Genomic DNA, 12,835 nt, shown 5'->3' with positions numbered 1-12,835 from the left:
CCCGCCCCCCGCCCCGGGCCCCGCCCCGGGCCCTGCGGAACCCCCGGAGGAGGGGGTGGGTGGGGCGAGGCTGGATCAGCTGAGTGACAGTCACGGGACCTCGACCAGCTCCGCCTGGCTTCCTGGAGGAGAGGGAGGGATGAGCGGGGGTCTCCGAGTGTGGCAGGCCAGTGGTGGGGCCGGTGGGAGAGAGGTTGTTGTCCTGGAGGGTCCCCGATTCGGTGGGGTCAGTCCTTGGGCGGGACCCGGGCTGGAGGGCAGCCCCGCACACGGGTGGGGGAACCCCAAGGGCTGGGTCCCCAGGGCTGGGGGCCTGCGGGAGACGGGCCAGGCCGCCCTGGTGCGCACTCGAGCCTGGGGTGACCTGAGATACAGAGGAGGCCGTTGAGGAGGCTGGGACCCAGGAAGACGGGGAGGTCTGTGGGCGAGCTGCGCCTCCAAGTTCCGAGTTCCCCAGGACATGGAGAAGGAGCGGGAGACTCTGCAGGCCTGGAAGGAGCGTGTGGGGCAGGAGCTGGACCGTGTGATGGCTTTCTGGATGGATCACTCCCACGACCAGGAGCATGGGTGCGCCTCGCCTTTCCAGTGCCCTCAGCAGGGTCTTTGCCCTGCCAGAGCCCCCACTTCACTCTCAGCAGACTCAGAGCTGCTGCTGGGCCCAGCAGGCTGTGGGGAGTGCAAGGCCCCTTCTCCCTTTGCTAACGCTGCTGCGTCCCACAGGGGCTTCTTCACGTGCCTTGGCCGAGATGGGCGGGTGTATGACGACCTCAAGTATGTCTGGCTGCAGGGGAGGCAGGTAGGAATGTGCTCAGGCTTGCAGCTCTTCCAGGGGCGGAAGTCAGAGTCAGCGTGGCCTGTCCTGCCTCGGTCTTGTCCGCCAGCGTGCACACGCGACAAGGCCCATCATCTCAACACTCTTCCTCCTGGGACAAGGGCACCTAGAACTGCCCCGCATCCGGACCCTGCTGCTCCCAGCTTAAGCCTTATTCCCTCTGCTCCTCCACAGGTGTGGATGTATTGTCACCTGTACCGCAAGTTTGAGCGTTTCCGCCGCCCTGAACTTCTAGATTCAGCTAAAGCAGGTGCCCTGCCTCCTATGTCCCCAGAGGGCAAGTTTACTCAATAGCTCACGCGTGCCTAGTTCCTAGAGGGGTCTAGAAACAGCGAAGGGCCTGGGGACATTCACAGGTGGGAAGGAGGGGAGAGGGGGAGTGTCTTTACCTGAGTTCTAACATGCCACTTCCCAACCACCAGGTGGCGAATTTTTGCTCCGTTCTGCCCGAGTGGCGCCTCCTGGGAAAAAGTGTGCCTTTGTGCTGACACGGGATGGCCGCCCTGTCAAGGTGCAGCGAACCATCTTTAGTGAATGTTTCTACACCATGGCCATGAATGAGCTGTGGAGAGTGACAGGGGAAGCGCATTACCAGGTGTGTGTGGGAGCCCTGTGAGTCTCCGTGCCCTTCCTTGTACTGGGCATGGCCTACTCTGTGTGCAAGCCCCTGCCTGGGCCCTGTCTGTAGGCTGGGTCTGTTGTCAATGTCAATCCTTCTAGGACCCCAAGGCTCCAGGCAACACCCTCCTTGTTGCGCCATAGTGTCACTATGTGTCTAAGGGTGTCTCTCCCCAGATGTCTCCTTCACTTCTGAAATCCCTCCCCCTCCCCGCACCTTCACAGAGGCCCTGGATTCAGAGGGACCAATCCATGCTCTGCTCGCCTCTGGGAGGGGGGCTCTCCCTCCTCCCTGGGGCCCCTTGAGACCGGAGGCAGGGTGGAGCAGATCCACCCCGGCCCCCAGCACCCAACCCGGGGCCAGGCCCAGAGTAGGCCCTTGGTGAAGGAAGGTGTCGTGCGAGGACAGGGCTTTCCCACCTCAGGGCTGAGCCCTGGGGACGGCACTGGATGGGATGCAGCCTCAGCCTCCGCCTCCCCTCACCCCTGCCCCCCACCCAGATCGAAGCGGTGGAAATGATGGATCAGATCGTACACTGGGTGCGGGAGGACCCGTCGGGGCTGGGCCGACCCCAGCTCCCGGGGGCCCCGGCCTCAGAGCCCATGGCAGTGCCCATGATGCTGCTCAACCTGGTGGAGCAGCTCGGGGAGTCGGATGAGGAGCTGGCGGGCAACTACGCGGAGCTGGGGGACTGGTGCGCCCAGAGGATCCTGCAGCACGTCCAGGTGGGGGCAGGAGGCCGACACCTGCTGCCAGAAGGGACCTTGGCACTGGGGGCAGGGCAACCCCCACGCCTCAGGGCCCTGGTGGTCCCCTTCACAGACAGGGAGACACGGGGAGGCTCGGCCAGGGCGAGGCATGGCTTGGGACCCTCGGGAAGGTGGAGGCCCCAGGGAGCCGCTGGGACCAGGGGCAGGAGGGAGGGTGCCAGAGCCCCAGGCACGTCAGAGAGCAGGAAACCTGGCCAGACTCAAGTCCTTCCAGGCCTCTGTGGGCAGCCCAGCACTCAAATCTCAGTCCCCTCTCAATGTTTCACCCTTGCCACCTGGGGGACCCAGGTCCAAAGCCAGGGTTAGAACCCGTTCAGGCTCTTGGGAGTGAATCGGCTCCTGCTCAAACGCCCCTCTGAGCCGGGCTTGCCCAAGCTTGCAGATTATGGAGGGAGCGATGTCTGAGGCTGAAATCAGAATGACCTTCTCCTGCTCCTCCCCTGGCAGAGGGATGGGCAGGCTGTGCTGGAGAACGTGTCAGAGGATGGTGAGGAACTTCCTGGTTGCCTGGGGAGACACCAAAACCCAGGTGAGGGACATGGTTGGCTGGGGGCTGCACAGGAGAAGTGCTCAGTCTTGGGTTCTGGGCTTCAGATGTGGGGAGCACCTGGGGACTGATTTCCTCCCTTCAGCCTCCGCCAGCCAAGGATCAGGCAAAGAAGGCAGGACAGGCCTCCCAGGCTGGGGTGTCAGCAGCAACAGGGCAAGTCTGGGAAGCACTGGGAGGGCAAGCTTTCTGCATGTGAGCAGTTGTCGGGTGGGTGGGGGAGCTCAGAGTTGCTCCCACAGTTAGGGAGAGAAGAAAGGGGCACCGTGGGCAGGTGGTCAGCGCAGGGACTTGGGCCTCCTGCCTGGGGGAGGATGCCTTACTTCAAGTCTTCCCCAGGCCATGCGCTGGAAGCCGGATGGTTCCTGCTGCGACACGCCATCCGGAAAGGTGACCCTGAACTTCGTGCCCACGTGATTGACAAGTTCCTGTTGTTGCCTTTCCGCTCTGGATGGGATCCGGATCATGGAGGTCTCTTCTACTTCCAGGATGCTGATGGCCTCTGCCCCACCCAGGTGGGAATGTGCCCAGGGCCATGTGATACTAACCTGTTCAAAGCTTTCTGTCCTGGGAGATTCAAAGCTTGCTTTCATAGAGGGGGACCTGGGGCTCAGAGCAGTGAACTTGCCCAACGTGACCCCAGCGGTAAGCTCCTGACTTCCGTGCCAGTGGTACTCAACCTCATGTGCATAGGAAGGCCATTAGGGAGCATGAACAATGCCAATGCAGAGACTCATGTCCCCTTCATCTTTGAAAGGCATTCTGGGTAATTTTAAGCAGTGGGAGCAGATTTGCTCCCTTATATCTGTTGCCTCTGATTGTACCTTGATCCTGCTGAGATCCACAGAGGGTAGCTGACCCTGCCACTGGCAGGAGCTGAGTGTCCAAGGGACTTTAGACAGACTGACAAGACAGACGGGCTAAAGGGAAGCCTGTCCCACCCTTTCCCTTTGGAAGGGGCACTTGGGGTGCACTGGGTCAGGAAGCTGGTCCTATTCTGAGTGGTCATTCAGACCCCCAGAGATGTCTCTGCTCTGCTTTCAGCTGGAGTGGGCCATGAAGCTGTGGTGGCCACACAGCGAAGCCATGATTGCCTTCCTCATGGGCTACAGTGACAGCGGGGACCCTGCCTTGCTGCATCTCTTCTACCAGGTGGCGGAGTACACCTTCCGTCAGGTAAGTGTGCTTCCTGGTCCACGTCTCTCTATGGGCTCAGCAAGGATGTGGATGAGAGAGTAGGCAGCCATTCCTTGCCAGGCAGGCCAGGGCCAGACTTTCCTGGGCCGTGGGAGGAGGCTGGGTAGGGCTGGGGAGGGTCTCACCCACACTGGGTGTGGTCCCTCAGCTGGTATGAGAGTTCCTGGAAGTCCGGCCCCAGTGCCCTCTGTTCAGTCAACAAAATGGTCCCTGCTACCCTGGAGCCCATGTTTCAGTGTGTGTGGGGGGGGAAGGCAGAGCATAAACAAGTAAATCAGCAAACATAGAGCTGCTGATGAGAACTGTAGAAAATAAAGCAGGGTCAGGGTTGTGGGAGGGAATAAAGGTGGTAGGGGGTGCTCTGTAGAGTCGTCACCTTGTCTGATTCGGGTATTACTGGGTCCTTCAGAATGGGAGGCTGCAGGGCACAGAGCAAAGGTGGGGAGATAGGGAGCCGTAGCTGTCATTGCGGCCAGTGAGGATGAGGGCCTAGCCTGGGGTGGGAGCTGCAGTGGACAGATGGACCAGCGTCTGGTCACATGGGACAGGTCTGGGCCATGATTGTCTGAGTGTCATAAGAATACACATGATCCTGGGAACCAGGAGGCAAAGTGAGCTTTTGAGTACAGAAAGAGAAGAGGGAGTAGGAGGGCCCAGCAGAGGAGACAAGATTCAGCTGTAAGGTAGGAAGGAAGCCGGGGCCAAAGTGCCATGAGCAGAGGGCTGAGCTGTACCAGCTCCTGCCAAGGGGGCACCTCAGGTGCTAAACCTAGTGGTAAGTAAATGAAGATTCCTGATGTGTTTCTAGAACCACAACTCACTCCATTGGTAAACTCCAGAATGGGAAGAACTATAGCAGGGAGTCTTATTCTGGCGTCTGTGGGCTTCGAAACCTGAGAGAAAATTACATTTTTATTTGCACTTAGCTCTAACTGGAATCCAGCATTTACTTCCATTATGAATGGAGGCAGTGATCACAGTGGTATTAGCAGTGCCCAACTTTGTCACCAATAGAAACCCCAAATATGTTCATATTACATTGTACTTAGAGAGGCATCTCCAAGTATCTCTCATGCTTGTCACTACTTCCAAACATAGGAGTCATGAGACCCGAGGCTACATCTTAATATGGAATGTATTCATAAAGAACATGTGTTAGAGGCCACCAGTTCTGGGTGCATAATGTGAAATTTAAGGAATACATTTTAAAGAGATAGAGATGGTGTTGAACAATCACACTAGTTATCAACAGGTAAATCATGCACTAACCAACATAACAACACAAAAAGCAAAAATCCAGACATCCATGGAAAAACTGAACAGGAAAACTGTTACATTCTTTGTTATCTTCCCATGCCAGGTTAAGCAGTCGAAAAATCAGGACACAGTGTCGCTAGAAAGAATGAATAGATACAGAACTAGTTTTACTTCCTACGAAGAATACACCAACTCATGGGCCCCAATTTAAAAAGATATTTTGGTAGTGGACTTCAATGTCATTGATTTCCTCTGTGACCTTTTTGAGAAAGGGCTGCACTCCACTGAAGTCTCTATCGGGGGAGGAAAGAGAGGGCCTAGGTCAGGGCTCTGAGGTCTGTCTTGGGGGTATCTGGAAGGAATTGACAAGCTTCCAGGGGACAGGTGCCCAATGGGAAGTGAGCTGGAGAGAAGGAAGGGATGCAGAAGGGTCAACAGAGTGGCTGGGCAGGGGCATGCTTCAGGAGGCTCTGAGGCATGGGGACTTGCATTTGGGACCTTTGGGGAGCAAGGCAGGAGTCAGAACTCGGTGCTGGATGTCCACAATCTCACCTACTGGAAGGCAGGCCTGGGAAACAGGGAACAGGGGCTCCAAGGGAGTAACTTATTACAAAGTTATGTGACAGGTCAGCACCTCCATCAGGGTTCCCTTTGTTTCTTTAAATCAATTTTATTGAAGTACAATTTATATACACTAAAATGTATCCATCGTGAGTGTTCACTTCACTCAGACTTGAAATGTATACATCTGTGTAACCACAAGCCCAATCGAGATATAGAATGTTTCTGTCGTTCCCAAGCAGGGTTCTTTTCAGTGCATCTTGCAGTATTTCATCTCACAGCCTGCGGCCACCTCCCCCAGTGGGTTACTTAGCTGCAGACTCGCACCCCACTGCAGAACGTGGAAACAGGAAAGCCCTTTGGTTTCATTTTGTCCACGACGCCGCACCGCGTTTAAGAGCACTGATTCTGGAGCCATGTTATCCGGAGTCAACCTGACCCCGGGTGGCCGGACGGTGAACGCCCCTTCCCTAAGCCTGTGGCATCTGGGCGGGTCCTGCAGGCGCCGGCTGTCACTGTCTCATTGTTATTCCAGTTTCGCGATCCCGAGTACGGGGAATGGTTTGGCTACCTAAACCGTGAGGGGAGGGTCGTCCTCAACATCAAGGGGGGTCCCTTCAAAGGTGAGTGCGGTACAGGGCGGGGCCGCAGGGGCTGGGGCATTCGGCCAGCCCCCGACTCTCCCAACTCGCTGTCTCGCCTCTCCCCGCAGGCTGCTTCCACGTGCCGCGGTGTCTCGCCATGTGCGAGGAGATGCTTGGCGCCCTACTGAGCCGCCTACCCCCGGTCCGGGCCCCCAGCGCTGGGTCCCTGCCAGCCGCCCCCGCCCACCGTGGCACGGAATAAAACTGAGCTTGCAACACAGTCCGTGTGCACGCGTCTGTGGGGTCTCGGGAGGGCACCTGCTCGCCGGGACAGTGGCCCGCCCCGCGCGCGGGACCGTCTCGGCGCGCCGACAGTCCCGCCCGGGTCCCCGACAGCCTGACGCCTGACACCCCGCCCGCCGACAGTCCCGCCCCAACCCCGCCCGTCCCGCGCATTGGCCAAAGCGACCGCGAGGGCGGGTCCGGCGGCTCGCACTTCCGGCCGGTGGCCGGTCCCGGGGCGCGCCGCCCCTTCCGCCGCCTCCCCCGCCAGCCTGGCCCCAGCCCCAGCCCCGGCCCGGCCGCCCCGGCGTCACTTCGGAGCGTGGCGGCAGCTGACTGCGCGTTCACGACCCGCTGGGAGCCGGGAGTCCCGCCGCCGTTATGAACATCCGCAATGCGAGGGTGAGGGGACAGGGCGGGAGGCTGTCCGCGCCGCGTGGGTGCGGGCCCAGTGGCCGCGTGCGCATGCTCTCGAGGGGTCCGGTGAGCCCCGGGCCAGCTGCCTGGCGTGGGGAGGTGAAGGCCACCGTGCCCGTGGGACCGGACCTACCTGAAGAGGAGGCCGGGGCTGCGAATCCCGTCTTTGCGGGATGTCTGGACTCAGCTGGATGGTGTCCGGGAGCCCCCCTGGCACCCACGCTCATGCCAGGAACAGACGGCATTTGCACAGCGGCCGTGGGCCAGGCCTGTGTAAAGGCAGGCAGTCACAGGCCCGCCTAGCCCTGCGTGGCGGGCGGGGGGAGAGGGGTGGGGTCGGTGAGTAGACAGGCAGCGAGCAGGCTTCTGACAGGACCGAGGCCTACTTAGTCACCGCAGCCCCTGGCCTGATCGCATTCCACTGTCCTCCTCCCGCAGCCGGAGGACCTGATGAACATGCAGCATTGCAACCTCCTGTGCCTGCCGGAGAACTACCAGATGAAATACTACTTCTACCACGGCCTCTCTTGGCCCCAGGTGGGCAGCCGGGGCACTTGGGGACAGGGGACACCAGGCGTCGGTTTGGCAGGAGGGAGTGCTTTCAGCTGGGGTGGGGGGCGTAGAACTGGGCCAAGGGATGGGCAGGATTCCCACCTGTGTCTGTCCTCTCCCCCGCGAATGACGGGAACAGTGTGGTGTGGGGAAACCAAGCCACTTGGCCCAGAGGTTAGGAGCTGTCACTGAACTCGCCACTTGATTGACTTCTGTCTGTCATGCACACAGCGAGAGGCCAGAGGCGGAAGGTGGGGGGAAGGTGGGAGCCGGTGTCCTGTAGGGGCTCCTCACCGGACAGGAAGTTCTTTTCTGACTTCTTTCTCCTCCCTGTCGCCCAGCTCTCTTACATCGCTGAAGATGAGAACGGGAAGATTGTGGGGTACGTCCTGGCCAAAATGTGAGTTTCCAAGGAAGGAGCGAGAAGCCTGGTGGGGGAGGGGAAAGGGGAGGGGGATCTTGGGGGGCACCAACACCGCAGGTCTGGTGAATGCTGCCTGGGTTGTTTTTTAAAATTAATCGATTTTTTTTTTTTTAGTTCAGTTTTAGGGTTACAGCAAAATTGAGTGGCAAGGACACAGAGTTCCCATATACCCCTTCCCCTCTCCCCCCTAATTTCCTCAGTGACATCTTGTGGTATATTTGTTACAATGGATGAACCAATATTGCTACTATTATTAAAGTCCATAGTTCCCATTACGTTTCCCTCTTGGTGCTGTACTTTCTGTAGGTTTATACAAATGTTTAATGGTACGTATCCACTATTAGAGTATCATACAGACTAGTTTCACTGCCCTAAAAATCCTGTGTCCTTGTCTATTCATCTCCCCCCATCACAACCACTACTCTTCTTACTGTCGCCATAGTTTTGCCTTTTCCAGAATGTCAAGATGGAGTCATACACTATATAGCCTTTTCATATTGACTTCCATCATTTAGTATGTGCATTTAAGGTTCCTCCATGTCTTTTCAAGGCTTGCTAGCTCATTCCTTTTTATCACTGAACAATATCCCATTGTATTCTGTTGACACTGCACATGCTTTTTGGCTGTTGTGTGGGGTTTGAGAGTCCCAGTTCTCCCCCACCCCAGGACTGGGGGGACTTTGGGACCAACCAGAGGAATCCGTACTCCTGCCATGTGCATGTGTGGGGAGTAGCACGCCTCCATCAGGCTTCTTGCTAGCCTCTCTTCTTTCTTCTTGCTCTAGGGAAGAGGACCCAGATGACGTGCCCCACGGACATATCACCTCACTGGTGTGTAGGGCCCGCCCATGCGCTGGTGGGGGTGGAAGTAGGTGGTGGTTGGGCAGCCCTTGAGTTCCCACCTTTCTCCCACCAGGCTGTGAAGCGTTCCCACCGGCGCCTCGGCCTGGCTCAGAAGCTGATGGACCAAGCCTCCCGAGCCATGATCGAGAACTTCAATGCCAAATATGTCTCCCTGCATGTCAGGAAGAGGTGGAAGCTGGGACCGAGGGAAGGGGGGAGTGGGGAGGAGATACCGTCTTCATGTGGGTCCTAGAGTACCCTGGCTTTTGGAAAAGATCTGGGCAGTGGGCTTAGTGGGGAGGGGGAGTGCGAAGAGGGGCAGGACCTGGACGTGCTGTCCCTGCCTGGCCAAGTCTGTGCAGCTCAGCAGTGCCTTATTCCCCTGCAGTAACCGGGCCGCCCTGCACCTCTATTCCAACACCCTCAACTTTCAGTAAGTAGATCTACATTTTTCTAATGGAGTGGGGTGGTCCCAGGTCTGGCTCATCCTGGCGGTGGAGATGGGGTGAGCTGCCTTCCAGGCAGGGGGTGGTCAGGAGCGGCTGAGATGGGGAGCAGGTCGTGGACTCCACGCACGTTGCCAGGGTTCCTCCTCCACTCTCGGTGGCGATGGCACCGACCTGCTGCCATCTGCTCAAAGCAGGTTGTGATGCAGTAGATGCGTGGTATGTCTTGCTGGGTGGAGGAGTGATGGCTTGATGCTGGCTGGGGGTGGGCTGGGGCGTAGTGAAGAGTACACAGGCTTTTCACCGAACGTTCAGGAGTAGAAATGAGGGCCCAGGACGTGAGCAGAAGCCAAGGAGCAGGACTCAAAGTGGCCAGGCACCTAAAAGCATCTAAGTGGGACCAGAAGAAAGGAGAATATGGTGCTACAGAAACCTAAGCACATCCAGTTAGGATGTGCCATCAGCATGAGGAGTGGAGGGATCTAAAGCCCTGGGCATCCTGATGGGTGAGGACAGGTCCGCTCAGGGTCGTGGAAGTCACTGTGTGCCCGGCACAGGACAGAGAGAGCCTGGCAGGGAATTCACGTGCCCGGTACTCAGTGACGAAAGCCACTTGAAAGTGAGGCTGGGGCAGGCTGTCCATGGAGGGCCCACCGAGACGGCACTCAGCCTCAGTTTGGTGGGGGATGATAAGGGACTGCTGTGAAGGGCATCTGAGGAAGGATCTTTGACCCGGGTGCCAATGCCTCTGGTAGCCAGCAATTCCAGGGGCTTAGGGCTGGCAGGGCCTTTCTAGGCCATCGAGTCCAGCTCCCTTTTCAGTGGCTGGGCACCCAAGTCTGCATGTAGCCCTCTGGTGAAGGCTCCGCCCCTGAGCCACTGGGCCCGGGGCTGTGCTGCCTGGCACGACTGCCAGGGACAGAGCCACAGTACCACTCCTCCCTGGTTCCAATCGCTAGGCACAGGAACCGGCCATGTGTGTTCAGTAAGTGACAGGGAACAGGACAGGGAGGGAAGGAGATGGCTAAATTCAGGGCTTCAGTTCACAAGAAACCACAGAAACAGATCTTGGTGGCCAAGTTAGGGATGCAGGACAGTAGCAGGACCTGGGGCGGTGGGTGGGGATAAAGGCTCTGGGCACTACTTACTGCTGGAGAGAGCAAAGGGAAGGCCATGTTGGAAACAGGGCTTCTTGTTTCCAGAAGAGTCCTTCAAGGGGGAATGACACCCTGCCCCACTAGCATATGATGCCAGAAGGCTGAAAAGAATTTGCCCCCTGATTTGGGTCATCTTCCTTCTCTCCACCCCCTCCCCACAGGATCAGCGAAGTAGAGCCCAAATACTATGCAGATGGGGAAGATGCGTATGCGATGAAGCGGGATCTCACCCAGATGGCTGATGAGGTAAACGTTTAGTGTGGCCAGGGTCACAGTCCCCACAGATAAAAACCAGCAAGGCAAGCAGGGGAGATCCTGCTGGAGGGAAGGAAACACTCCAGGGGCCCCGAGACAGAAGGAGGCCTGCAGTGGCTGGAGGGGAGATAGATCGGGTGCCAGCCCTTGTGGCTATGTTGCTGGGAGTCATGGCCCTCGTCACCTGACTTTCCTCAGCTGTCAGGTGGGGCGCTGGGCCTTGGCAGGGCTTTGAAAGAGGCCATGTTGGCTCAAGATTCCATTCTCTCGGGGAAAAGCCTGTGCCACCCCACAGCATGATGTGACAGGCAAGGGTGGATACCCCTGGATTCGCTAAGAGCAAGGGCCCCAGGATAGTATGGGGGGTGGGGGGGCGGCTTGGGGATAGCCATGGCCTGCCCTAAGGCTCAGGGATGAGACAGAACAGGGCTGAGGAAAGTCAAGGTCCTGCAGCAGCCCGTGTGAGGGAGGCATGGCACCCTCCCTTTACAGGAGAGACAAGAGGCCCAGAGAGGGCAGAGCCAGGATTCAGCCCTACATAATCCTGTTTCCCACCCTGGCCCTGCTGCCTCTCATTTTGTCCCCTACCCCCAGCAAGTTGACAGGCTCCCTTGGGTGGCCAGAGAGGACCTACGTGGTCTGGAGACTTAGGTCCTGTCTCCTCCTTCCCACTTCTCCCTGGGGGCAGCTGAGGCGGCACCTGGAGCTGAAGGAGAAGGGCAGGCACACAGTGCTGGGCTCCATTGAGAACAAGGTGGAGAGCAAGAGCAACTCACTTCCAAGCTCAGGAGAGGCCTGTCGTGAGGAGAAGGGCCTGGCAGCTGAGGACAGCGGTGGTGACAGCAAGGACCTCAGCGAGGTCAGCGAGACCACAGAGAGCACCGACGTCAAGGACAGCTCGGAAGCCTCTGACTCGGCCTCCTAGAGTCTGCAAGTGCTCCGCTCCGCCCTGGCCTGCCCACCCCATCCTCACCCCTCAAGGTTTCACAATAAACTTCACCCAGTGGCCTTGGGGGGTTTGTGTGTGCGAGTGTGCACATTTGGGGGGGGTGCCTCTCTTAGGCCCCTCTGTGTCCCTATAGATATGGACCTCACAGCATTTTGGCACAGGGCGTCCTGTAAAACCCAAGTAGAAGGGAAGAGCTTTATCAGGGCTTTGGAGGTGGGGCTCCCAAGTCTGATGGTTTTCAGCATCTTTGGGCCCTGGGGAGGGAGACCCTGGAGTTCTGGGAGCCACCTCCACCTTGGGGGCAGACACTGCCTTCTGAACCCTGCTCTGCCACTGCTTTGCTGGGTTCGAGATGCCTAAGTCCAACTGCTCATTGGGCTTATCTGCTGATGTCCTAGCTGGGTAATGGCCCAACCAACTGCCCAGTTACTCAAGTCTGGCCAACCATCCTTGATTCCTCCCTTCCCTGCCTTCCAAAAGGTGAGTGAGTCCTGTGTGTTCGAGCACCATAATACCCTTTGACTCCACTCCCTAAGCCTTAAGTTGAAAATAGTTAATAGACTTTCTTTTTAGTACAGTTTTAGGTTTACAGAACTGAGCAGATAGTAGAGTTCCCACTCACCCCTCTATCCCTTCAGTTTCCCCTATTAACATTTTGCATTAAGTGTTGCATTTTTTATCATTGATGAGCCAATACTGATACATTATTGTTAACTGTAGTCCAGGGTTTACATTCCCCTCTTTGTGTTGTACAGTCTATAGGTTCTTTTTGTTTGTTTGTTTGTTTGTTTGTTTGTTTAAGGAGAGCGAAGCTCACAGTGGCCCACACAGGGATCAAACCGGCAACCTTGGTGTTATTGGCACCACGCTCTAACCAACTGAGCTAACCCGCCACCCCCATGGGTTTTGACAAATGCAAAATGTCATTTCATGGAGAATATAAGCCCTCCGTTTTTCATGGCTTCACTATAGCCCCAAAATTGGCTCCTGTGCCTTTCCCTCTGGCTGCAGCGCCATCACTTGCTGCTCCTAGTCCCTGAGCGGGCTTTGGGCTGCCCACCTCCCATGGAAGCTCAACACTCCTGAGCTGTCATTGTACCTTATCCCCTGCTACTGCAGATGGCAAATTGCTCCCCCGCCAGG

The 12,835-nt window shown here is 57.4% G+C and overlaps 2 protein-coding genes across 6 annotated transcripts; both read left to right on the top strand.

Moving 5' to 3' along the window:
- Positions 1–20: 20 nt before the first annotated feature.
- Positions 21–6,647, top strand: RENBP (renin binding protein). Of its 4 annotated transcripts, none has more exons than XM_019755156.2 (11): positions 21–166; positions 458–567; positions 721–796; positions 1,007–1,082; positions 1,255–1,427; positions 1,952–2,176; positions 2,669–2,750; positions 3,108–3,283; positions 3,813–3,944; positions 6,319–6,406; positions 6,496–6,647. In XM_019755156.2, exons 1-11 carry the CDS (start codon positions 140–142, stop codon positions 6,627–6,629), a joined length of 1,299 nt encoding a protein of 432 aa, XP_019610715.2. In that variant the 5' UTR covers positions 21–139; the 3' UTR covers positions 6,630–6,647. The 4 variants fall into 4 exon arrangements, with proteins under 4 accessions (XP_019610715.2, XP_088651326.1, XP_019610714.2 ...); XM_019755155.3 differs by having other exon boundaries at positions 82–193; XM_019755154.3 differs by having other exon boundaries at positions 102–226.
- A 244-nt stretch (positions 6,648–6,891) lies between these two features.
- On the top strand, positions 6,892–11,756 carry NAA10 (N-alpha-acetyltransferase 10, NatA catalytic subunit). Of its 2 annotated transcripts, none has more exons than XM_074324208.2 (8): positions 6,892–7,051; positions 7,505–7,603; positions 7,960–8,000; positions 8,828–8,873; positions 8,959–9,074; positions 9,274–9,318; positions 10,650–10,734; positions 11,432–11,756. In XM_074324208.2, exons 1-8 carry the CDS (start codon positions 7,031–7,033, stop codon positions 11,666–11,668), a joined length of 690 nt encoding a protein of 229 aa, XP_074180309.1. In that variant the 5' UTR covers positions 6,892–7,030; the 3' UTR covers positions 11,669–11,756. The 2 variants fall into 2 exon arrangements, with proteins under 2 accessions (XP_074180309.1, XP_019610716.1); XM_019755157.3 differs by having other exon boundaries at positions 7,960–8,018.
- Positions 11,757–12,835: the final 1,079 nt, after the last annotated feature.

This window comes from Rhinolophus sinicus, chromosome 18 (genome assembly GCF_057876585.1).
Source record: "Rhinolophus sinicus isolate RSI-liver-muscle chromosome 18, RSI-T2T, whole genome shotgun sequence".
Classification (NCBI taxonomy): domain Eukaryota; kingdom Metazoa; phylum Chordata; class Mammalia; order Chiroptera; family Rhinolophidae; genus Rhinolophus; species Rhinolophus sinicus.
Note: the sequence above shows the minus strand (reverse complement) of the source record. Positions and strands in the feature narration are given on the sequence as shown.